Genomic DNA, 23,838 nt, shown 5'->3' on the forward strand with positions numbered 1-23,838 from the left:
ATGAATGGGTTTGGATGTCCAACACAGCCTCCTAAAACAACTGTATCTCTGTCAGTATCCTATTTTGTATTCAATAAACTCACAAGTTTTCTTAGACGCGTGATACTTACGGAAACATCGTCATTGGATATCCATAACCATTTATACGATGTATTATAATAAAAATAATAAGCAGCTGATAGTTTTTTAGCTGCTCTTTCACTATTTTTATCTGTTTTGATCATATACTGTTCTACTATTCCTGAATGATTGTATGAAATATTTGGATTACCTTCAATGATATAACTATATCCAAAATCATATAGATGAAGGAATTGTAACCAATTTGTGAACTGGAACTTCCTTCTATGAACACTTGACATGATATTACCTGTCACAAGACCAAAGAATATTCCATTATTCGGACTTGCTGATGTATTGACACCAACAGATACTTCAAAGAAGGGGATTTCAATGGTGTTTACTAGCTTGACTCTGAGAATTACTGTAGGAACTAATAGAAGGATCTCTATAAAAGAAGATATCGAGAAACCTGAAACGCAAGACATTACTGCTGAACCAACTCTGAAATCTATATCATTCAAAAATTTGATTGAGAACACATATTCGATTTACAATTTTTTTAATACGCAATTAGTTTTCCAAATGATTGATTGTTAAGTGTAACAGATTCCGATAATTTGCAAAATTCGATAGAAAAGTAAATTCAGATAAATCAGTGAATATTATAATAAGGATGTGAATATTCGAAATATTCAGAAAAAATAACTTGCGGTAAGTCTTATGAATTGAAGATATTCAGAAAAAATAACTGGCGTGTCATCTTGGCTTTTGACATTTGAATGAGAATCATCGATATTTTTGAATATAAGCGGTGTAAAAGAAAGGTGATTGAGAAGATTAACCGATTTAATAAAGCTTAGAAGTGATTCCACCATAGTAGTATATGAGTGCGGGTTGTGTGACTTTTTTTGTTGCATCTATATATAGACGATGCATTAAAATATATTTATTTATAAATCATTAAAAAAATTAACATTAATTTTAAAATAATTTATTTTTTATCTTTTATAAAAGAAGCTATATATAGATGATGTCAGATATTCCGCGATTAATTAAACATTGTTTAAATCCTGAATGGGTTAAACTTCAATTTAAAAATGAAGATTGTGAATTATTAAATGAATATGAAAGCCAAAATAAGCTAATGAGGTATAAATATAATGATAAAGAATATTTAATTTCATGGAATCAATGGAGTCATAATCAAAGACCTCATAAACGAGAAGAAGAAATTGAAAATAATGAAATGGAAATCATTGATGACATTAAAGAGGATGGAATTCCTAAATTTTGTAGAAAAACCTTTAGAACTAAGTTAGGAGCATATAAACGTAGAGTATTAAATCCTGAATATCTTAAACATCAATTTAAAAAGGAAGACTGTGAATTATTAAACGTTAATGATTATGAAAATGCAAAATCAAAACTGAGATATAAATATATTGGAAGTGATGAAAGGTGTAAAGATAAAGATAAAGTTTATTCAGTTTCATATAATAACTGGCACACGTTGGGGATAAGAAAACATTTAGGAGATTATGGTAAAAGTTCCGAATTCTTCAAATCTAGTATGTACGAGAGAATAAAAGAAATCAGATATAATTATCATTCATGAATGAAAAATAAACTTTAAAAATTCATGTCTTACATTTTTTGAATAATTTATTTTTTTAATTCGTATGAAAATGAGTGTCAAAACTAACGACGTTAAAAAATTGGGATTCACAAACGAGGAAATAAAGGATATATTAGAGGAGGCGAGTTATGAAGTTAATAAATATTATTTAAGAAATTGTCAAAAATTCGCGGAGTTATTAAATGATTTAGATTATGATGGAAAAATGAATAAAGATGATGTTATAAATTTCTTATATCCCACATCTGAAGAAAAAACCTAAAGAACCTGATGTTTTCCCTGAATATTATGAAGAACGGATTAAAGATGATGAATATGATGAAATTGAAAGACTGGAAAAAATAAGAGACGAAATAGATGAAAAAATTAAGGAATTAAGAGAAGTTGAAAAATATAATGAGAATGAAGTAGAGGGTTTAATGAATATCCCAGCTTCAGAATCAGAAGTTCAAAAATCTCATGAAGAAAGATATAAAAATTACTTTTTGGAATCTACTAAAAATTTATTAGATGGTGAAATAGATGAAACACTTTCAGAAGAAGGCACAAAATTTATTCATAAACATAAGTTACAATTTATTGACGATGGAGATTATCCATGTATATTACTTTCACCTCCTCTTGATTCTGAAAAATTCAAAAAAAGCACTGAAAAATGTAACATATGCAACAAATACGATTAAGAAAGAAGACCATGATATTTACACAAATTATTATTTAAATAAATGTACAGGTGTTGATAAAGTTTTTGATTTGTTAGATAAAATATCAAAAGAAACAATTGGTACATATAAAATTTTATGCGATTGTGGTTTCATTATTGAAGATACCAATAATGTTTCATATGAAAGAACAGCACCGAAGGAAGATGAAGTTGAAAGGTCTATACCATTCGTTATTAAGAACATAAAAGATATGAAAACTTATAAACATTATATTTATTCATTTATTTCAGAAAAAATGGAAGCAACCCATAAAACATCATCTCATCATTTTATAGCTATTCATACATTCCTTTTCAAAGTTGTGAAATTAAATAAGACAGGAATTAGATTTAATGTATCAGGGTACGCATTCTTGAGTAAATTAAAATGTATTCGTCACGTCGCAGATGATAAAAATTTATGTGTTCTTAATTCATTTTATGGGCTTTAGCCCTGGACTTTAAAAAAATAAACTTTATTTTATTTATTTTTTAATTTTTTATTCTTACATAAATGAACAAAAACGGAACAGCTAAAATGAATGATAATCAAATAAGAGCCGAAGGTAGAAGGTTATTTAAACGCTTCTATAACATTCCTGATGGTTGTTAATCCTAAAACTCGTAGAAGTTATTTAAATGAAGCCATAGATGCATATGAAGGATTTGACATTTCATCAGAAAGTGAGAGGTTAGCAAGAATGTTAAACGTTAATATTGATTTTTATTATTGTGACCCTCAACCAGAAGACGTAGACATAAATAAGGTAGACTTTCCATTAGTGGAATCAATAATGATAGATCCAGAATTTGAAACAGTAAATATTTTATTAACACAGAGTCCATGTGGAAAACTTCACACTGACAGAATTACAGACGTTGAAGCACTCACAGGATATAAAGTTTGCCCCTTTTGCAAAGAAGAAGTATATTCTATCCGTGATGACCCAGAAAGGAAAAACCAAAGAAGATTTTAAAACATTGTGAGAAATGTAAAGAAAATAATGGAAGATTAATTCAAGACGTTCAATTGCAAAACACACAACAACCATATGCACCACATATTACGAAACAGAAGATATATCAATGGCTATTAGCTCACAATTTGCAGGAATATTATAAACCAACAAGATATTATATTACTTTTGACTTCGAAACATTAGAGACTAAAGAAGAACTTCAACTTTCTGAATGTGCAACTTTGAACGCTTACTTAAAACCATTTATGGTATCATCAACTGTCAAAATAAAGCCGCAAACGGACTCTTTGAGTCCTGAAGGTCTTTCAGACCGAAGCGGCGAGGTCGTAGACCGTGATAAAACATTTACGAGGAATTTTTGCTTAACATCAAGTGATTCGTTCATCTCTGATTGGATTGAATTTTTATTTTCAACCTGTTCATTAGTTGCTAAATCAAATATTGAACAATATGAAGAATTAATGAAGCCGCAAACGGACCAAACGGCGGGGACTTTGTCCCATACATTAAATGAAAAACAGAAGGAAGCATTTAAAGAACTTCTAGATGAGGAATTCAATAAAGTGAATATCATAGGTTTTAATTCGGGAAAGTTGATTTAAATTTAATTCTTCGTGATTTAAACACTGCAAAATGGAAAATAAAATCAATGCTGGGTTCTTCTTCTCAATTTAAGCAAATCATTGTAAAGAAAACAAACTGTCCATATGAATTAAGATTTATTGACATCAGAAATTATATAGCGGTGGAACATTAGACCAATTCACTCAAGATTTCGGAAACAATAAATCACGTGTTAAATCCTTTTTCCCTTATCAATTCATCACATGGGAGAATTACGAAGATGAATTATATAAAGTGGAACCATTCACGAAAGATTCATTTTATTCAGCATTAACTCAAGAAACAATATCCGATTCAGATTATCAAATATATCTCAATGATGCTAAAAATTTTGAGAATAGATTAGAATATTTTATTCATTATTGCAATAAAGATGTTGAAATTATGATTGACCCAATTGATAAAATTATTGAAGAAACATTTGTTTATAAAATTGACATGCTCCATAATCTTTCTTTATCATCGAATGCATCAATGATTCGTTACGCTTTAGCATATAAGAACTTCAATCCTAACGAAACATATCCAGAAGAAGAAAATGTGGAATCAAGTTTTGAATTAACAAAAAAGTATTGGAAATATAAAATTGAATCATATAAGAAACAAGATGAAAAAGCAGAAAGAGATACTAAAAATAATGTTTCAATGGATGATTTTCAATACTATCACGATTTAATCCTTTCATCTAAATGCAAAATGTGTGGTAAAGCTTACATATGCAAATAAACCAACATTAGATAGAATCGATAATGAAAAACCACATACTAAAGAAAATTGTCAGTTAATGTGTTGTTATTGCAATGTCGTAAAATCAAATAAAGATGAGGATGTTCAACGTTTAAGAATTAATTTAAGAAATTATACATTAAAAAATAATTTACCAATGACTTTAGATTCAGTTGAAGCTTATCACATTCTCCGTAATGGAATTACTGGTGGTTTATCAAATGTTCAACATAGAGTAAATCTTAAAGGAATCACGCACATTAATAAACTTTCATATAATCCAGAAACTAAAACTGTATCAAATGAGGACACCACCAACATTATGACTCATTTGTTGGAGTTGACTTTAATTCATTATATCCTTCATCATTTTCATCTAATCCTCATGATTTCATTCAATATACTGACCATAAAATGTATATGCCGGGAAGATTGAATGGTGTTATCATTTGTGATACAGCAACAAAGAAAGCAAAAGCACTGGGAATTATTAAGAAGAAAAATACTTTATTCGTGGCTGAAGTAAAGGGTCACATTGATGAAAAATACATTAATGATTACATAAACTTTTTACCGATAATAAGAAACTTAGATATTATCACAGATGAAAAAACAATTGGCAGTTTTATGTATAATTACATGAAATCAAACAATCTACCAGTTGACCAGAAACAAAGAAAATTAACTCAGTTAGCATCAACACACAACCAATATCAACCATTTTCTTCTTATTATCTTTGGTATCTAATAGACAGATTTCATTTTATCATTGATGACATTCAATCAATTTTAACATTTACGAAAAACACTTGTTTTAATGAATTTGCGAACGAATTTATGAATGAAAGACAAAAGGCTGAATTAGAAGGAAATAAAGGAAAAAGTTTATTTTGCAAGATTTCACTTAATGGATCATATGGTTACGATGCAATGAATACACAAAATTACGCAAAGACTAAAATAATGAATGCACAGAAGGCACGCGTTGCATGTATGTCAAATAAGTTTAAAAACATAAGAGAAATAGGTGAAGATACGTATCAAGTGATGCTTAAAGATAGATTTTATAGATGATACATGTTTACAAGAGGCATTCTTCACTTTAGATAACGCAAAATACTGGTATTTGGTTTTCATTTATGATTTTATGTATAAATGCATGAATGTTAATCGTTTTCATTTCATTGAAGGTGATACTGATTCATCTTATTGGGCTATTGCTGGCGACCCAAATCTTCCTAACACTCAAGCATTTCAAGCAATTGTTACCGATAAAAAATTTTATGATAAAAACATTTACAAATTCGCACCTTTTGATTTCTTTTGTTTTAATGAGAAATTTAAACCTAAAATTAAAGAATAAAGCTGAAGAAAAAGCACATGAGAAGAAGTTATTGGGTTTAGCAATTGAGAAACAAGGTGATAACATGGTTGCTTTATGTCCTAAGTGTTATACTTCATTCAACGGTTCAATTGATGAAGTGATTTTAAAAAGATTGCACAAAAAATGAAAGGAGTTAGTTTACGACAAAATAAACAATTACACACTAAAAATTATTTGGATATAATAAATGATAAAGTTATTTTCGATGGTCAGAATATTAAATTTACAACTTAAAAAACGGGTCAATGACTCGCTTAACAATCGGTAAGACTGCATTAACAGGAGCACACCACTAAGGCTGTATGTTGTGAAAATGGATGTTGTATGCCATTTATTTAATAAAAATGCCACAGAAGAGACAAAAAGGAACCGTTAATGATGGTTTTTGATACTATGATTCAAGAGGTGGGCACCCTTAAAACATTTATTTTATTTTTATATAAATGGATAACACAGATTTAAAAAGTTTAATTGATGATTTTAGTACTAATCAAAATTTCTTAATTATTATGAATTAAAATCATAATCTCCAAAAACATGATAACAATATAACGGGTGATGATATGGATTATTATTATTCGTATTATAAAAATGAAGTTTTGAAATATCATGATAAAATAATTTCTAAAATTAAAGACAAAATTAAAATAATGAATATTCAAAGGAAAAAGTAAATCACAACTTAAACAATTGAAAGATTTCAAAAATAAAGTATTAACAGAAGAAGATATTGATGAATTATATTAATTATATAAATCCTGAGCCGCAAAAGCAAAAGCAAAAGGAGCAAAAACAAAAGGCAAAACACCCAGGTCCTTCAGACCATAAATGATGCACAAGTTTTAATTTATGATTCATTAGTTAACCATATTCAGCCCGACTTTTAAATGAAGATCAACTTTTGGAATTCATCCTTCAACATAAACTCGAAGCGGGAAAGTATATTAAACCTTTATATACAGCAATATTTAAAAACAAATGAATAGAATACATCCAGAATTAATGAAGGAAGGAATGAATTCCAAAACTTCATCATCCAAAATCAAAGCAGATAAAATTAAACCACTTGCAACACCAAAACTCCAACGACAGTACCACCTCCTCCTTCAGTTAATCCTTCATCATTCACTTTATTATATCCATTATCAAACATTAAAGAAACAAAAAGATTTTAAAAAGGATTTCAAAATATTAAATAAACCAATTGACCCAAAAATTCAACCGTTAAAGGAAAAAATTTAGTCGCCCTTCATTTGCACCATATCCATATTCATACGAAATCGATCATTTAGAATATTCAAGAGGAAACGTTACTTATTTATTTGCCATTAACATTAACACTAGATATTTATATTGCATTCCAGTGAAAGGGAAAACAGAACAGGAAAAAGAAGAGCTATTCAATACTTACTAGATCATGAAAGAGTAGATAATATAAGGGGTGATGGTGATAAAGATTTCAGGCAGCTATGACTCATTATTTCCCACAAATTAATTTTTACTTCTATCCTCTCCATATACATTTCATAATAAAATAGTTGATGCGGTAATGAGAACTCTTAGAGATGCGTTAGGGGTTAACGGTCAGATATACTGGGATGGAAATCATGACTCCATCATACAACAGTTAGTATATTATTACAATAATAACATGGCATAGAACAATAAACATGAAACCAGTGAAATGAAAAATGATATTTCAAAAGAATGGGAATATATTAGAAAGCAAATGGAAAGGTTGAATGATGTTAAACGTGAACAAATTAATTCAGGGCTCGAATTTTAAACAAGGAAATAAAGTTTAATTCATCTCGATTATGGAAAAAACTGATAAATTAATGACAAAAAAGAAGACGAAGATTTGACACAATAGCTGAATTTGTTAGATATATTAACGGCAATGCATTAGTTGAGGTTAACAATAAATTAATAGAAATTCCGATTTATTTTATTACTCCATTATATTTAAATAATATTTAATTTTTTTATTTCGTAAGAAATGAGTGACAACGAAGCAGTCAAGAGTCCAGACGATGAATATAAAAAGAAACTAAACAGAATTAAATCAAAAATATGCTATTACAAAAAAGCCACAATGCGGTGGGGTTGAAAACGATAAAGAAATAATCGAAAAATTAGAAACTTATCGTTCAATCCTTACTGAGTGAAGCAAAAATAAAAGAATTTAATAGAATAAATAAATTGATTGGAAGAGATGAATTTAATAAAGATGAATTTTTAAACTCTATCCAAATTTAATTTTTATTCCTCTTCGACAACATCTCTCTTTCCATCATTACTGCATAACCACATTTTCTCAATTTTAGTGGTTTGTTATTTTTAACATGTTCTTTCACCATTTTTATCATTTCCTCCCTTGTTATGATTCGTGGTAAATTTTGAGCTTGTGGGGTATTCATTTATGATAAAAATAAAAATTTAAATTATGCCGTTCTAAAGTTTGTGACAACAGTCACTGTGTGACGAGACCTGAAGGTCATGACATTTTGACAACAACACAGGAGGAAGGTAATAATTAATTATTTTTGAATAACCGAAGGTGCTACCATGTTACCATGTGCTACCAGGTAATTTAACTTCTATGAAAAAGTGTGACAACAGTCACTGTGTGACGAGACCTGAAGGTCATGACATTTTGACAACAACACAGGAGGAAGGTAATAATTAATTATTTTTGAATAACCGAAGGTGCTACCATGTTACCATGTGCTACCAGGTAATTTAACTTCTATGAAAAAGTGTGACAACATGACATTTTGACAACAACATAGGAAAATATGATGCAGTCCAAAAATAAAGTTAGTTTTAAAATTGTTTTTATTTTTTATTCCTATATAAATGACAGCAACAAACAACAGCAACAACTATATCGTTTCTGATGAAAATATCATTGATTCATTAGCTGAGGAATTAGTTGTGGCAGAAACTAAAACCCTCAACGAAAGAATTGGTGAAAACAAGATTGATTTACATAACTACCTCAAACATGATGGAGGAAGAGGAAGGAAAACTGGTATGGCTTTATTAGTAAATAAAATTTCAAATTTAACGATTATAGATGTTGATATCAATAAATCGTACAATGATGAACTTAAAGAAACAGTTAGAAAAGACATTTTATCAAAACTTTCGGATAAAGATGTTATCGTTAAAACCGCATCAGGAGGTCTTCACATTTATTGCAACACTAATTTCTTCTATTCAGTTTCGAACAGAATGATTAAATGTTATTCCTGCAATGATTATGATATTGACATAATGACTTCTATGGATGATTCAAAGCGTTCTTTAGTAGTTATGGCTGATTCAAGAGTTCGCAAGAATGCAACAGAACCAATCAATACATACTCATTCATTCGTGGAAGTTATGATTCAACATTAACTAGAACAGTGAATGATATATTAAATGATTTGAATATTAAGGTAAGAGTTGAACAGAAGAATGAAGAAATAAAGACTATCATGAATGAAAACAAAGATGTAAACATTGACGATAAACTAGCTCAGAGCATAGTTGATGGCATCTGTGATTTTGAAGTACATAATGACGGTGGAAACATGAATTTAGAAAAAGAAATAACATTATTCACACTGTTTCAAGCTATTAATTCGTTACCGGATCATTTAATTAATGAAGCATACGATAACGTTTATAACTTCTGCAATTTAACTGAAAATGCTAAAAGTAATTTTGAAAAAGCACGTAATAGATATGCACATTTAATGACTTCTCCATTTGTTTTAGTGAAGATTCTAAAACTATACCAAAAGGAATATTATGATGAATACGTTTTACCTTTATTACGTAAGCCAAAAATAACATTTGATATCAAACTTGATGACTCGTTTTTGATAACAGATATTAGACGCAAGGCTGAAAATCATCAGTATAAAAACAGTTCTGAAGTAATTGAGGATTTATCACGTGTAATCCGTTTTGTAGATTGTGGAAATAAATATTTCATTCAAAAGGACTATAATATCCACGACAAAATGAATCAAATATCATTCGTTCTTCAATCAAACATGAAAGAGTCACTCAAAATGATTAAATTATTTAAAGAAGAAGGTAAAACCATAACAGCATGGGATGTACTACTAAATCAATTATCCTCATTAACCGTTAAGGGTGTTTGCTTTAAATCTGATTCCCCAGATGTTTTCTCAACGTTTCAAGGTTATAAATACAACGTTCTCGAAAAACCAGATTACTCAAAAATTGAGATGTTAATGAATTTCATTAAAGAAGCCATTTGTGATAATAACGATGAAGTGTATAAATACCTTCTCGGCTGGATTGCATCAATGATTCAACATCCTGGAATCAAGAATGAAACAGCAATTATTTTGAAAGGACTTCAGGGAACAGGTAAAAACAGATTTACAGACATTATTTCTGAACTCCTCGCTGGTTATTCATGTAAAAACATTACCGAAATAAGTGAGCTAACGGGTAATTTCAATTCAGTAGTTGAAAATAAAATGCTTCTTATACTTAATGAACTCAAGAATGTGGGTGAAGATAGACTCGCAAACTTCAACGCTTTGAAATCAATTATTACGGATAATGAGATTAGAATTAATGAAAAGAATCAACCCAGAAGAACAGCACAGAACGTTGCAAACTTCATTTTCGTAACTAACAACGTTTACCCTGTCAAAATTGAAGTTGGAGACAGAAGATACGTAGTTTTAAGAGTTAATGGTAAATTTAAGGGTCAATTTGATTATTTCAAGAATTTAATGGATTCATGCACTAAGGAATTTTATGATAACCTTTTAACATATTTTATGCAATATGACCTTTCATCATTTAATGTACGAATCATTCCGATGACTGAAGCCAAACAAGATTTAATAGAATTATCATCAAATCCTTTAGATGTATGGATAAATACACATTATGATGAATTGTGTGCAGGTATGACGTGTGAAAATGCTCTATTCTGCAAACCATCAGACATGAAAGACAAAAACTTTCAAATGAGTATTAAGGATAAATGTGATAGGAAACATAGAAGAATAGACGGTAAACAGACATGGTATTATGTTTTGAAAGAAGAAATGAAAGGATTATATAAACAGGTTGAACCAAACGATAATGAGGATTCATTTACTGACGATGAAATACCTGTAAATGAGCCGCTAAGCGGCGAGACCTGAAGGTCTAGCTTTATAAAGTATGATTGGAATTTATTTTTGCATTAATCCTGCTGTGTTGTCAAAATGTCATGTTGTCACACTTTTTCATAGAAGTTAAATTACCTGGTAGCACATGGTAACATGGTAGCACCTTCGGTTATTCAAAAATAATTAATTATTACCTTCCTCCTGTGTTGTTGTCAAAATGTCATGTTGTCACACTTTTTCATAGAAGTTAAATTACCTGGTAGCACATGGTAACATGGTAGCACCTTCGGTTATTCAAAAATAATTAATTATTGAATAACCCGAAACATTAATGATAACACATATTTCTGGTCGTTAATGACAAAAATAAATGGTTCATTTACTCACAATATTTTTGTACAAAACAACCCCAAACTTTTAACTTCTTTTCTGCAGCTTCAAATGCTATCTTAGCGAGTTCATATTCTCTAAATTCTCTCTTTAAATCTTCTTGTTCCCATTGGTCTAGTTCGTATGGAGAATCTCTATAACCATAACATATCTCACGTTCATGTTCTAATTGTTTTTCACAACATTTTTCCAACTTCTTCTTCGAACAAAGTTTAGCATTCTCCACTGTATCTTCGAGTTCTTCTTCATCTAACTTCTCATGAACTTTCTTGTCTATGGAGTCCATAATATCTTTGACATAAAATGCATACTTTACAGAGCACCATTCAGCAACAAAATGAACGAGGTCAGCATGTATGTAAATACCTTTGAATTCATTCATAACGCCCTTAGTAAGCTCATAAAATGCTTGTTTTGAGGTTGAGCCACTTTTGGCTCGACCGTATTCTTTCAACCAAAACTCAAGAATTTCCTGCATTTTAGCACTATTGAGAAATCTGTTTAAATGGTTTAACTTTCCTGCTTCTCTTGCCATCTTGTTGCATTAATGTAACCATCCTTGTCTCTACGTAAGACTTCAATACCATTATAAGTGCCTTTTGTGAATGTTTCGCCATTAGATTTGTTCGTGAACGTCTGTGCTTCGACCGACATTACTGTTCTTACATACAAAATAAAAAAATAAATAAAAATAATTTTAAAACTAATGAAATTAATTATTTTTGGACTGAATTCATTGAACTCTATACCATGCGAATACAGTCATAAATGGTGGCATGTATTCTTTACTTTGTCCCGTTGTTTGTGTATATCCTGAAACGCGATGTGTATGGTTTCCTTCTCCCTGAGTGTCACTCCAGTAACAATTTATGGCAAATTTAACATCATCTTTAACATCATATCCTTTACCTTTTGTCATTCCTGACCAATCCCAATATCTATGCTTATGCCAACCTGCTTGAGATGTGCTTAAATCTATGTAGTGACTGTGTGCAGGTAAATTTTCACCTGTAATCGTTTTACTTCCCCCTGTTTCCTTTGAAGAGTTTGCACAATACAAAAACCTGTCGACTATTTGTTCCCATGCACCAACACCAAACATTGCTTGAGGACCTCTCACATCCATAGATGTATAAATAGAACCTACTGGGTTCATTAAATCAAACATATGAGATATTATAGGATTGTCTCTTTTGAACTTAAAATATAGTGTAACTATTTCGGGTTTCTTCTGGTTTGTGTCAGAATATTGTTTATAATATAATCTTATGTTTTCAGGGTATGTAAAATCTTGACTATAATATTTATTTTTGTCATCTTCATAATAGTATACTATTCTCGTTTTTCTATTGCATTATATCTTTTATATCTATAATATTCTAAATATAATGTTTGCTTTTTTGGGTCTACATGTGCGTCAACACCATAGTCATAATAATACGGTGCTGGAGCTACGTTAGACAATGTCATATCTGTCATATCCGTCATTTCATAAACTCTTAAATATTTCTTTTGTTCGTCTCCATATAAGTTTAAGTAGCAGTTGTTGTCTAATGGAACTTTAACTTGTGTACCATTATTCTTTATATAGCCTACATACATTTCATTGTTATTTTCGGAATGAGTATACCGTATACCATTTCTTAAGGACTGTACAAACCCCCATCTAAAATATTTGTTTTCTTCATTGACAGAAAAGTCACCAACAATAGTTTCAATATTTTTTGTTCCTATCAAACTTTGGTATATTTCGTTAACATATTCCTTATCTGCTTTCTTTGCTAACTCATCGTTAACATATTCCTTATCTGCTTTCTTTGCTAACTCATCGTTAACATATTCCTTATCTGCCTTCTTCCCTAACTCATCGTTAACATATTCCTTATCTGCTTTCTTTGCTAACTCATCGTTAACATATTCCTTATCTGCTTTCTTCCCTAACTCATCGTTAACATATTCCTTATCTGCTTTCTTTGCTAACTCATCGTTAACATATTCCTTATCTGCTTTCTTCATTATGTCATTTAGGAAACCTTTTATGAATTCCTCATTTAAATTAAATCTTCCAATCTTCAAAACTTTAGGAAATGCATTTAATGCGTAATATCTTTGTTCTTCTGGTGGAATTGATGTTATATCATCCGTTATTCCTTTAATTTTTGAATTCATAAATAAAATTTCTTTTATATTTGATATCACTGCACCACCTTTGCAAACGAATTCAAAATGGTCATTTTTCAATACTATCTCCAAATCTCCATATTTCAACATTTGCGTTTGTTCTGCCGTCTTTGAATTATATGCATATGTGGCGTATGTAATGGTCTGTGGTTGTTGTTTAATCATTTTATTACGATTTAAAAATAAATATTTAATCTGTTATCTCATCAGCTATTTTTTCTATTTGAAATTGCCATAATATTTCATTCATAAATTCTAAATCACAATCAAATAGGTCAGTTATTCTAAATTTAATATTTGATAAATCTTTTGAATGAAGAATAAATGAATTCCCAGATAATTGAAACGGATATGATAAAGAAAATATGTTTAAGTTGATGGATAAAATGTTTTGTATTGATGGGTAAGAGTTAGGGTCTAATGTTTGATGTGAAAATCTCATTGGGGTATTAACTTTATCACATTTGATTAAAATGAAATTAGAACCAGTGTCAGAATACAAAACATCCCCAACATCTTTTTCAAAATTTAATATCCCCAACAATGAACGAAGATGAGGAGTACAAAATTTAATTTTCAGCGGAAATTTAATAAGGTTATTTATTTCATCAAGTTCAAAAAGTTTATCAGGTTTTGATTTAAAATTTTCTTCATACCATACGATAAATGATTCATTTAAATAACTTAAAATTGTGTTAATATCCCCCCTCACTATCACATTATTTATATACATATCATACGTTTTTAGGTCTACGACCCCGCCGCTATGCGGCTCAAGGTCATCTTTAATAAATGATATATAATCTGAAGGGTCTAAAAGAATGGGATTAAATTTACCACTCACAGAAACGAGAGTAACATTATAAATTCCGCTAACTGTTAAATTTAATTCACAGTTATTATTCGAAATAATATTGATAATTGACATTTTTTATTACGATTAAAAATATGGTAAAGCGTTATTTTCCAGTGATAAATAAAACTAGAATAAGATTACCTCAAGAATTCATAAATTCAACGAATAAGAAATTCATTCATGTTATAAATTTTAGTGTTTTCAGAAAATATGAGTCAATGTCATATTCATCATCAGGTTATATTTCACTTCATTCAAATTTAGTTCAATCAAACCCATATAATGACCATTTCATAAGATTTTCAGATGGTATTAAAAATGCAATTGATAGATTAAAATATGAACAGATTGACAATATCGAATTTTTGGAATTTTGGTTTAAATATCCTGATGGAAAAAAGATTGAAGTTAAAGATAAAGCTGATACTATAACAAAAACAATTACAATGACCGATCCAGATAGTGGGGAACAAAAAGAAATAAAACAAACGATAGAAACTGGTGAAAGGTCAATTATTATTGATTATGATTCAAAGGATTATTATTCGATAATGTTAATGCTTGAATATTAAATAGCCTTAACAAAGAATTTTTCAAGTGATATTTTATATTCATCAACTATTTTATTATAAATATCATTATATGTTAAATGAAGTTCAGTTGTTGTTCCGTTCTTTGATATCTTAATTGTGCTAATATCCTTTATAGGATTTATTTTTGCAACTGTTCCGCAGCATGAAACCTCATCATCTATGAAAAATTGAATCTTCACGTCTGAATCTTGAACATCACAAAGAATGGCGATAATGTGAATTAATGATTCATAAGGTAAAATAATTAAACCTGATTGGTCAATTAAATTTATTATTGAATCATAATTATCAGTTATTATATCACGGTAAATTTTCATTAATTCAGAATTAATGTCTATTTTATATGGCGCATTGCGACTGTAATCGTAGATTCCTGGGTTATCAAGTGGTGCTGGGTATGTTGGATAAGTGGGAATTTCAACAGGTTCTTTACCAGGTTCAGATAAAATGATTGGGTCTCCATCTTCTTTATTTTGCTCTTCCTCATTCTTCGGTAAGTCACGAGTTAATAAATTTGGTTGAGTTGCTGACCTTGTTAATTCAGGACTAACATTAACTTTAACATTTTGAATAATTCGTGATTTATCATCATTTACGTTATAACCAACCGTAATCTCTGCTTTTGCGTTAGTGTTCTTTTGACTAGTGAAACGTCTTCTCATTTATATTCGAATAAAAAAATATATTTAAACTTTTATTTTGCTGGAACTTTTGAATCTATTATTTCCTGTATTTGTTCATGAAGTTGATTTTTAGCATTTTCATCGAAATTAATAGACCGAATATATTCATTAATTGCATTCTTATAATCATTTGATTTCTCAAATTTTCTTTTATCTGATTCCTTAACTAAATCATAAGTTAAACCTCGTTGCTGATATAATGGTTTCTTAATTAAATCTTTGAATGCTTGAGATAAAGCACCTGATGCAATTCTTGCTACTATAATTGGTTGGAATTGCTGTTTAAGTTCATCTTTAACATTTGCGAAAACTGGATCGAATAAAGCAACTTTAAAGAATTTCTTAGCTGGAATTTCAGATCTCAAATTTGCATATTGACCATCAAACTGGTTAGAATATCGTGGTAATCCATCCGGTCCCTCTTCAATAGCATTTAATTCTTCATTGAAGTAAGAATATGGATTATGACGGTATGAATTAATTGGACCATTTTCACCTTCTCCAATGTATTGTTTAACAGCTTTTCCATTTTCATCAAATTGCATAGGATAATGTTCATTATATGCTTTACGTTTAGGATAATCCGTCATTGTTAATTTATACCCATTTATGACTTTAATATTTCCTTGACCATCAGTAACAAAGACTTCATTTATTCCATCAGGTTTTCCATTTGGACCCGTAATGTCTGCTTCGTGTGCTTCCCAATTTGGTCCGTGACGTTTGGCATATGCTTGAGCTTCTGGTAATGTTAAAACGTTTCTCATTTGTTTAACATCCTTTTGAAGACCGGCAACAATGTGGACTAATTCTTTCATTCCGTCTGGAACTTTCATAGTTCTATTATATGCACCCTTTTTGTTTGTTCCTTGTTTTAATGGAACCTGTAGAAGATTTGCTATTTCTGTCATGTTTAATTATAAATAAAAAATAAAAATTAATTATAAAAAGTTATTCGAATTTAATGGAACCTTTATTTAAATCAACTATTATTTTTCCATGTTCTCCTAATTGTTGATATTGTGTGTAAAGTTCATTAATGCTCATTGGTAAATTCACTTGATAAAGCATAACGTTCAACTGTTGACGACTAAAACCACTGAAAATGAAAAGGGTGGACATGTTTGATTTAATGTTTGTGCTTAATGCTTTAAAGTATTGAACAGCCATGAAGAATGAACACTGAATGTGTCGACATTGAGTTAATAACTGATTAAAATATGATTTCTCATTTGTTATTAGTTTTGATTTCACTGCATCATCTAGAAAAATGAGTGAATGCAAAAATTCTCTATCAAAATTTGAAATAGAAAGTGTTTCAAATAATTCATCTCGTTGTTTATCAATAATTTTATCCTCTAATCCTTGCTTCTTGATTGTATTATATAATTCTTTATACATTAAAAAGTTTTTTAAATAATCTTCTGCTTCTTCTTGTGATAAATAAATAATTGGAATTTTGATTAAATGCTTTAAAGATTCAAATGTATCATCTGAAGGTGAACCTGAACGGTTGATATAAATTAACACATGTGAATGGGGAAGTGTTAGCAATAATGATAATTTGTTTTAATATCGTTAATGTTTTACCTTTATTTTGTTTACCAATTGCTGCAGTGATTGAATTTAAGTAACATTCAGAATATGGAATTTTCATTAATTTTTCCTTAGATAGAGCATTTCTATTATCACTCAATGCTTCATTAATCATATCATCTACGTATGTATTATATACTCCTGCTAATTCTTCATAAGGGGTGGATGAATTTAAATCCATTTAATCAAAAATAAATTTATAATTTTATACATTTCTATTCATCAATATTTCATCATATGAACTTCTATACTGCGGTGGTGTACCTGTTGGATGATATTTCAAACCTTCATCCGGTGTCCATGTCCAATATGTAGTCCTAGTAAACCAAACCTGAGGAGGATTTGTCACTTTGAACAGTAAGTGTCATTTACACCCTGAATGATTGGATAAGCTTTCACTTGTACTGTAACTTGTGAGTTGAAAGTTTCTAATCCATCAAAGAATATACCCGCTCCATCACGTTGAACTGGAATAGTGCATAAGAATGAAGTTTGGTCTTTCCATGTTCTAGCTAATGGTGTGCCATCATCATCATTCAGTGGTCTAGTTAATGAGTCCTCGTATTCTTCCGTGCATTCATTCACTCCATCTAAATCAGAAGCTTGAAGCATACGTGTAAAGAATATGTCGCCCACTGTGGTCATCGCTTGATCGGGGAAGTTTCTGGAATCTATAGTGACCTGAAGACCTCGAAGCATTGGATTTTCTAAAACTGTTCTTTGCATTGCATTCTTCGGAAATGCTAACACAACATCTGTAACATTATGAAGAGCGTATGAGAAATCTGAGCTGATACCTTCAGGAGTGATGCAACCTCCATTTAGTGAACGAACGTCAATATGTTGAGCTGGAATCATGAATGGATCTTCCTTACTAAATAAACGTGGTATTGCTTTAACTGATTCTTCAATTAAACCGTATCCTGGTGTAATGCATTTATCCTCTAAAACTTCCATCTTTGTGCATGAAATAATAACGTCTTCAACTGTTGCGTCAGCAGATGTAGCGGCTAAGCCTGTAATTAATTTTGCAGGAAGTCCGATTTGTTGGAATTTGCGATCATATTTATAAACATGATTCATAATCTTTTCATAATTTTCATCAGTTATCTTTTCATAAACGTAATTTTGTAAATCAGCAACTCTTAACGGGTCAACCTGACAAAATACTAAAGTATCCCTGAAAACATAATATTTAAGAATGATTTCACCAAATGATTTAGGATAATCATCGAACGCCTGAAATGCTAACAAATCATTTACCGGAATAATCATATCAAAAGTGACATCAACTTCTTCATTTGCTTTCTTGAAAACTTCTGAGGGTCAATATATTTACCACATACTGAGTTATCATATTTTTGAACATTATTATATAACGAATGAACAAACTTTTTAACTTTCCTTTCTGATTTTGGTTTATATGTTGCAAATGCGAAAGATTCACGGGCGCAATCCATCTGAAGATAACCGGCATCACCTCTTTCGGTTTCTACTTCTAATTGTTTAAAGCTTTGATTTGATGATTTGTAACCAACGAATAAACGCATGCATTTAAAAGCGGCATCACATGTGAAAGCTTTATTTGAAACTAGAGTTGCTTTAACTTTGCGTTTAATATATGTGTCACCTAATTGGTTCACATCATGAGCCGGATTTGTAATTCTTAAATGAGTTTGTTTATCATCAAAATATGGAGCATCAGAGTCATAGCATGAACTTTCAAGTTCTCTATAATATCTTCTACCGTCATTCTTTGCGAATATTTCATTTATCTTTTCGAATGAATGAAATACATTTCCATTAATTGGTTTAGTGTTTGGCACTAAATAGTTAGTCGTCATTTATTATTAAATAAAAAATCAAAATTAAAAGATGAAAATGAATTTTTAATTTTAATGAAATAATCAACTATGGCTGCAGGATTCTTTAAGAAACTGTGGGATAAAGTAAAAAGAGGAGCGCATAAAGTTTGGGAAACAATGAAGAAAGGAGCAAATTGGATATTTAAGAATAAAGAAGCAATTAGTGACGTTGCTGAATCAATAACGCCAAAAGCTGCCCCAATAAGAGAAATTTTAAATAAAGGAGAAAAAGTTTATCAAAGACTTCAACCGATACTAAGATAAAAATAATATTTATTTATTTTTCCACTAACCACCTCCTATTTTATTAAGTATTCCTTCAGCTATTCCACCAATTGCGTTACCTGCTTGTGCTCCCATCGCCGGATTACCTGCTTTAGTACCTAATACTCCACCTATGATAGTTCCTGCCGTTTTCGCTACTGGTGCCAAAAAGTTAGCAACAGGTTTAATAACCTTTTTATAAACCCAACCTGCAGCTTTCTTAATTCCATCCCATAATTTTTTAAAGAATCCTGCCGCCATTTCTGATTTAATATTAATTAAAAAATATATTTCATCACTTATATTCTAATTTTTATTTAATGATAAATGAAACCGATTTTAAAAATAAATGAAACAAAGGAGGAAGAAATAAATGAAAGTGAAAATGTTCAACAAAAAATAAACGTTGTTAAACCAATTACTGAAATAAAAATTTTTTCATCTGTTGAAGAATTTAATGACTATTATGCTAATAATAAAAAATTATTTGAAGAATTGACAACATGTAAATTGAATAAAATGTTTAAAGTTGAGGACAGAGTCCAAGACCCAGAGGGTCATGGATTCAAAATTTCAAAAATAAAAGGTGTTGTTAGTTTAAAATCTATTCCTCAATCAAGAATCACCTCATTAATGAAAATTGATGATTTAACAAAAAGAATAGAAATTATTGAAGAGCGAATAAATCAAATTATTGCTTTCATAAATCATGACTCGTTGAGCCTGGGTCCTTAAAGCCCAAGGCACAAAGTGCCCAGGACTTAAAGTCCATCACTGAGTTCAAGGTTATATTCATCAAATATTTCATTATTAAATGCAACTTCTGCTAGTTTATTTATTTTTTCAATACGATCATTTGAAAGTCTATCGTTTAATTTTTTCTGAAGTTTTTCATTTTCTAGTTCTGAAACTTTATTTGGATGATATTTAAACCCGTTAAATTCTTTTTCCTCAGTTTTGATCATTAATTTACAAAGAACTTTTGTGGTTGGAATTCGTTTAAACCATTTATCATTAATATTTGTTATAAATTCAATATCTGGAATTAATTCCCAAATTTTTGCATTTTCAATTAATTTATTATCAAATGCAAAAGCAATAGGTTTAATATTAAACTTACCTTTATAATATATACTTTCTACATAATCATCGAAATAAACATCTACTTGTTTAACATTTTCAAGAATTGGTGAAAGAACATCCATTAATTGATTGACGGTTACGAATCTTGATCCACTCATTTTCATACGAATTAAAAAAATAAATTATTCAAAAAATGTAAGACATGAATTTTTAAAGTTTATTTTTCATTCATGAATGATAATTATATCTGATTTCTTTTATTCTCTCGTACATACTAGATTTGAAGAATTCGGAACTTTTACCATAATCTCCTAAATGTTTTCTTATCCCCAACGTGTGCCAGTTATTATATGAAACTGAATAAACTTTATCTTTATCTTTACACCTTTCATCACTTCCAATATATTTATATCTCAGTTTTGATTTTGCATTTTCATAATCATTAACGTTTAATAATTCACAGTCTTCCTTTTTAAATTGATGTTTAAGATATTCAGGATTTAATACTCTACGTTTATATGCTCCTAACTTAGTTCTAAAGGTTTTTCTACAAAATTTAGGAATTCCATCCTCTTTAATGTCATCAATGATTTCCATTTCATTATTTTCAATTTCTTCTTCTCGTTTATGAGGTCTTTGATTATGACTCCATTGATTCCATGAAATTAAATATTCTTTATCATTATATTTATACCTCATTAGCTTATTTTGGCTTTCATATTCATTTAATAATTCACAATCTTCATTTTTAAATTGAAGTTTAACCCATTCAGGATTTAAACAATGTTTAATTAATCGCGGAATATCTGACATCATCTATATATAGCTTCTTTTATAAAAGATAAAAAATAAATTATTTTAAAATTAATGTTAATTTTTTTAATGATTTATAAATAAATATATTTTAATGCATCGTCTATATATAGATGCAACAAAAAAAGTCACACAACCCGCACTCATATACTACTCACCATGACCCTCATTCATGGGGGTTAGAATTCATACTACAAATGCAGTGTCCAATAGCAATGTTATCCCTTATATTAGTTTAAAATTCTATAACTTTTTGGTCTCAATTGTATTCGAAATGAAAATGAAATATGATTTTATCTAGTATTTTTTATGATATAACAATAGTTGTCAAAAATTATAAATAAATATCTATTAAATAAATTGGAATAGAAGAATTCAAAAATAAATTTTGAATATCAAGGAGATATAGTTAATTTTAAGAAAGATGATAAGGAAAGGAAGATATATTTATCAAGTGTATATCAAATTTAGGCCAATAAATTTGATAATTTTGATTTTATAAAATCATTGAAAATCGAGTAGATTTGTGTTATACATAGCTGAGAATTTTCCTATTCGATATAAAATCAAATAGGATTAAAAATTATTGGAAAAAGGAATATAATTGCACTTATGAACAAGCATTACATATCATATAAATCTTAACAACACATGAATATTCATATAATCTTTTAACTTCCAGAAAATCTTCCAAAAATGAATTTTTTCTCTTCCAAATTTATGCTGTGCTTCCAAATTTGCAACCCTATGGATTGTATTTAATTCGTATGTACATTCTATTTCATCAAAAAAAATTACCCTTTTCTCTCATATTTTTGGTAGAAGCACTTTTTAAAGCCTTGATTTTTCCAGCATGTAAACCTCGATGTCACTTTTGCGGCGTCGCTCCTAAAACTACCGTGTCGTTGCGTGCTGGAGCACCTGTAAATTTTTTTGATTTCTAAAATAAACTTTACATTTGTAAACGCTTTACAACATGTAAAGTCCTCAAATTTGAATGTGATATTGTCAAAATTTCGTATTACGAATGATTTAACCTACCTTTGCATACAAATCTACAATAGGATATGCATTTTATTTCATTCCTCAAAGCATTTAAAAAAAAAGTAAAAATTGAGACATTTTTATACATATAACTAATAACTTTACTATATAATAATAACTATTTTTTCTTAAACATTTTGATTACATCAATAACTGCAATATACGTGGAAACTCCACCGCATGCAATTCCAAAAATGCCAAACAGTGATGCAAAGACATTCTTGTAGTACGTGAATTTCTGGTCTGATGCTCTGATATACATCAAAGCCGGGAAACTGAAATTGACAATGCAACCTCCGATCGCACCACCAATTCCAACAACAGGCTTAATATCTGTAAGGAACATGGGTAAAACAAGAGGGAAGAAGCGATTTAATAACAAAACAACTGCTCTCTTCTTGTTTTCTAGGACTGTATGTGAAGGTGCGTCGTAAATTAAAGCGGAAATTATGGATAAACTTGTCTGAGATATCAATGGGAACGTAAATGACACAATAAAGAAGAATACACCTCTTGTGATTACAATTATTATGTCATTATTTGAAAATGAATTTAATACGTTACTTTAAAGAGTTTCTCCGAGGTTTAAGTAGCATAATACAACTGACAATAGCGCTAATACTAAAATAATTGACATTGCCAATGCCGATGCAATACATCTCTTCTGAACATTTGGATTAAAATATACGCAATTTCAAGAGAAATCAGAAATATTAACGTAAGTGCGGATAATGTGGCTTTTCCTGCCTTTCCGATTGTTTTTTCTGCAAGATCTGCAAAACTTTCAGCATGAGTTTTTCTGACAACAGAAATAACGATATATGTAGCATAAAACGTAAGGAGGGCGATTATTATGAGTAAAATAATTGATATTATTAGTCCGGTGTTGACGAAAGTGCTAGGTATTGCCAAGATTCCTGCACCGAGCATAGCACTCATGAGATTAAATAGAGTAGCCATAAACCCTTGCTTCTTACGCACATCAATTTCTAATGATTGGATATCCATATCATCGAAATGTGTTGCTGTACTTAATGAAGATATGGAAGTTGATGCTTCTGAAGGAGCATCCATCATGACACCACAAATTGGAACTTCATGGTTCTTATCTGGAAGTAATGTCATCTCAATTTCCTTGTTTTTACGCATCTTGAACGAAATATTAATTATCTTGGCAAGTTGTCAAATTGGTTGTCAATTCTG

At 29.8% G+C, this 23,838-nt stretch overlaps 13 protein-coding genes and 2 pseudogenes across 15 annotated transcripts, besides 2 other annotated features; 5 read left to right on the forward strand and 10 right to left on the reverse strand.

Moving 5' to 3' along the window:
* Positions 1–59: 59 nt before the first annotated feature.
* TVAGG3_0670060 (uncharacterized protein) lies at positions 60–548 on the reverse strand (the record flags this gene model as incomplete). Its single annotated transcript, XM_001302538.1, has 1 exon — positions 60–548. One exon carries the CDS (start codon positions 546–548, stop codon positions 60–62), a length of 489 nt encoding a protein of 162 aa, XP_001302539.1.
* Positions 549–1,780: 1,232 nt separating this feature from the next.
* Positions 1,781–18,346: a mobile genetic element.
* Positions 6,560–7,541, forward strand: TVAGG3_0670080 (annotated as a pseudogene). Its single transcript has one exon. A coding segment is annotated over exon 1 (982 nt).
* TVAGG3_0670090 (Prim-pol domain family) lies at positions 8,976–9,445 on the forward strand (the record flags this gene model as incomplete). The annotated part of the gene is made up of 1 exon (XM_051242365.1): positions 8,976–9,445. A coding segment is annotated over one exon (470 nt), but the record flags the coding sequence as incomplete, so codon positions are not given.
* TVAGG3_0670100 (uncharacterized protein) lies at positions 9,861–10,823 on the forward strand (the record flags this gene model as incomplete). Its single annotated transcript, XM_051242366.1, has 1 exon — positions 9,861–10,823. A coding segment is annotated over one exon (963 nt), but the record flags the coding sequence as incomplete, so codon positions are not given.
* Positions 10,971–11,300, forward strand: TVAGG3_0670110 (uncharacterized protein; the record flags this gene model as incomplete). Its single annotated transcript, XM_051242367.1, has 1 exon — positions 10,971–11,300. One exon carries the CDS (start codon positions 10,971–10,973, stop codon positions 11,298–11,300), a length of 330 nt encoding a protein of 109 aa, XP_051088954.1.
* On the reverse strand, positions 11,647–12,311 carry TVAGG3_0670120 (annotated as a pseudogene). Its single transcript has one exon. A coding segment is annotated over exon 1 (665 nt).
* Positions 12,391–12,783, reverse strand: TVAGG3_0670130 (phage tail repeat-like family; the record flags this gene model as incomplete). The annotated part of the gene is made up of 1 exon (XM_051242368.1): positions 12,391–12,783. One exon carries the CDS (start codon positions 12,781–12,783, stop codon positions 12,391–12,393), a length of 393 nt encoding a protein of 130 aa, XP_051088955.1.
* On the reverse strand, positions 12,990–13,826 carry TVAGG3_0670140 (phage tail repeat-like family; the record flags this gene model as incomplete). The annotated part of the gene is made up of 1 exon (XM_051242369.1): positions 12,990–13,826. One exon carries the CDS (start codon positions 13,824–13,826, stop codon positions 12,990–12,992), a length of 837 nt encoding a protein of 278 aa, XP_051088956.1.
* TVAGG3_0670150 (uncharacterized protein) lies at positions 16,409–16,881 on the reverse strand (the record flags this gene model as incomplete). The annotated part of the gene is made up of 1 exon (XM_051242370.1): positions 16,409–16,881. A coding segment is annotated over one exon (473 nt), but the record flags the coding sequence as incomplete, so codon positions are not given.
* A 491-nt stretch (positions 18,347–18,837) lies between the features above and the next one.
* Positions 18,838–19,956: a mobile genetic element.
* TVAGG3_0670170 (uncharacterized protein) lies at positions 18,938–19,410 on the reverse strand (the record flags this gene model as incomplete). The annotated part of the gene is made up of 1 exon (XM_051242371.1): positions 18,938–19,410. A coding segment is annotated over one exon (473 nt), but the record flags the coding sequence as incomplete, so codon positions are not given.
* TVAGG3_0670180 (uncharacterized protein) lies at positions 19,480–19,695 on the forward strand (the record flags this gene model as incomplete). Its single annotated transcript, XM_001320912.1, has 1 exon — positions 19,480–19,695. One exon carries the CDS (start codon positions 19,480–19,482, stop codon positions 19,693–19,695), a length of 216 nt encoding a protein of 71 aa, XP_001320947.1.
* On the reverse strand, positions 19,720–19,956 carry TVAGG3_0670190 (N-acetylmuramoyl-l-alanine amidase family; the record flags this gene model as incomplete). Its single annotated transcript, XM_001320913.1, has 1 exon — positions 19,720–19,956. The coding sequence occupies one exon, from the start codon at positions 19,954–19,956 to the stop codon at positions 19,720–19,722; it is 237 nt and encodes a 78-aa protein (XP_001320948.1).
* Positions 19,957–20,456: 500 nt separating this feature from the next.
* On the reverse strand, positions 20,457–20,936 carry TVAGG3_0670200 (protein of unknown function, DUF4108 family; the record flags this gene model as incomplete). The annotated part of the gene is made up of 1 exon (XM_001320914.2): positions 20,457–20,936. One exon carries the CDS (start codon positions 20,934–20,936, stop codon positions 20,457–20,459), a length of 480 nt encoding a protein of 159 aa, XP_001320949.2.
* A 1,817-nt stretch (positions 20,937–22,753) lies between these two features.
* Positions 22,754–22,981, reverse strand: TVAGG3_0670210 (amino acid transmembrane transporter protein; the record flags this gene model as incomplete). Its single annotated transcript, XM_001320915.1, has 1 exon — positions 22,754–22,981. One exon carries the CDS (start codon positions 22,979–22,981, stop codon positions 22,754–22,756), a length of 228 nt encoding a protein of 75 aa, XP_001320950.1.
* A 275-nt stretch (positions 22,982–23,256) lies between these two features.
* Positions 23,257–23,784, reverse strand: TVAGG3_0670220 (amino acid transmembrane transporter protein; the record flags this gene model as incomplete). The annotated part of the gene is made up of 1 exon (XM_001320916.1): positions 23,257–23,784. One exon carries the CDS (start codon positions 23,782–23,784, stop codon positions 23,257–23,259), a length of 528 nt encoding a protein of 175 aa, XP_001320951.1.
* Positions 23,785–23,838: the final 54 nt, after the last annotated feature.

Source organism: Trichomonas vaginalis, chromosome III (assembly GCF_026262505.1).
Source record: "Trichomonas vaginalis G3 chromosome III, whole genome shotgun sequence".
Taxonomy (NCBI): Eukaryota; Parabasalia; order Trichomonadida; family Trichomonadidae; genus Trichomonas; species Trichomonas vaginalis.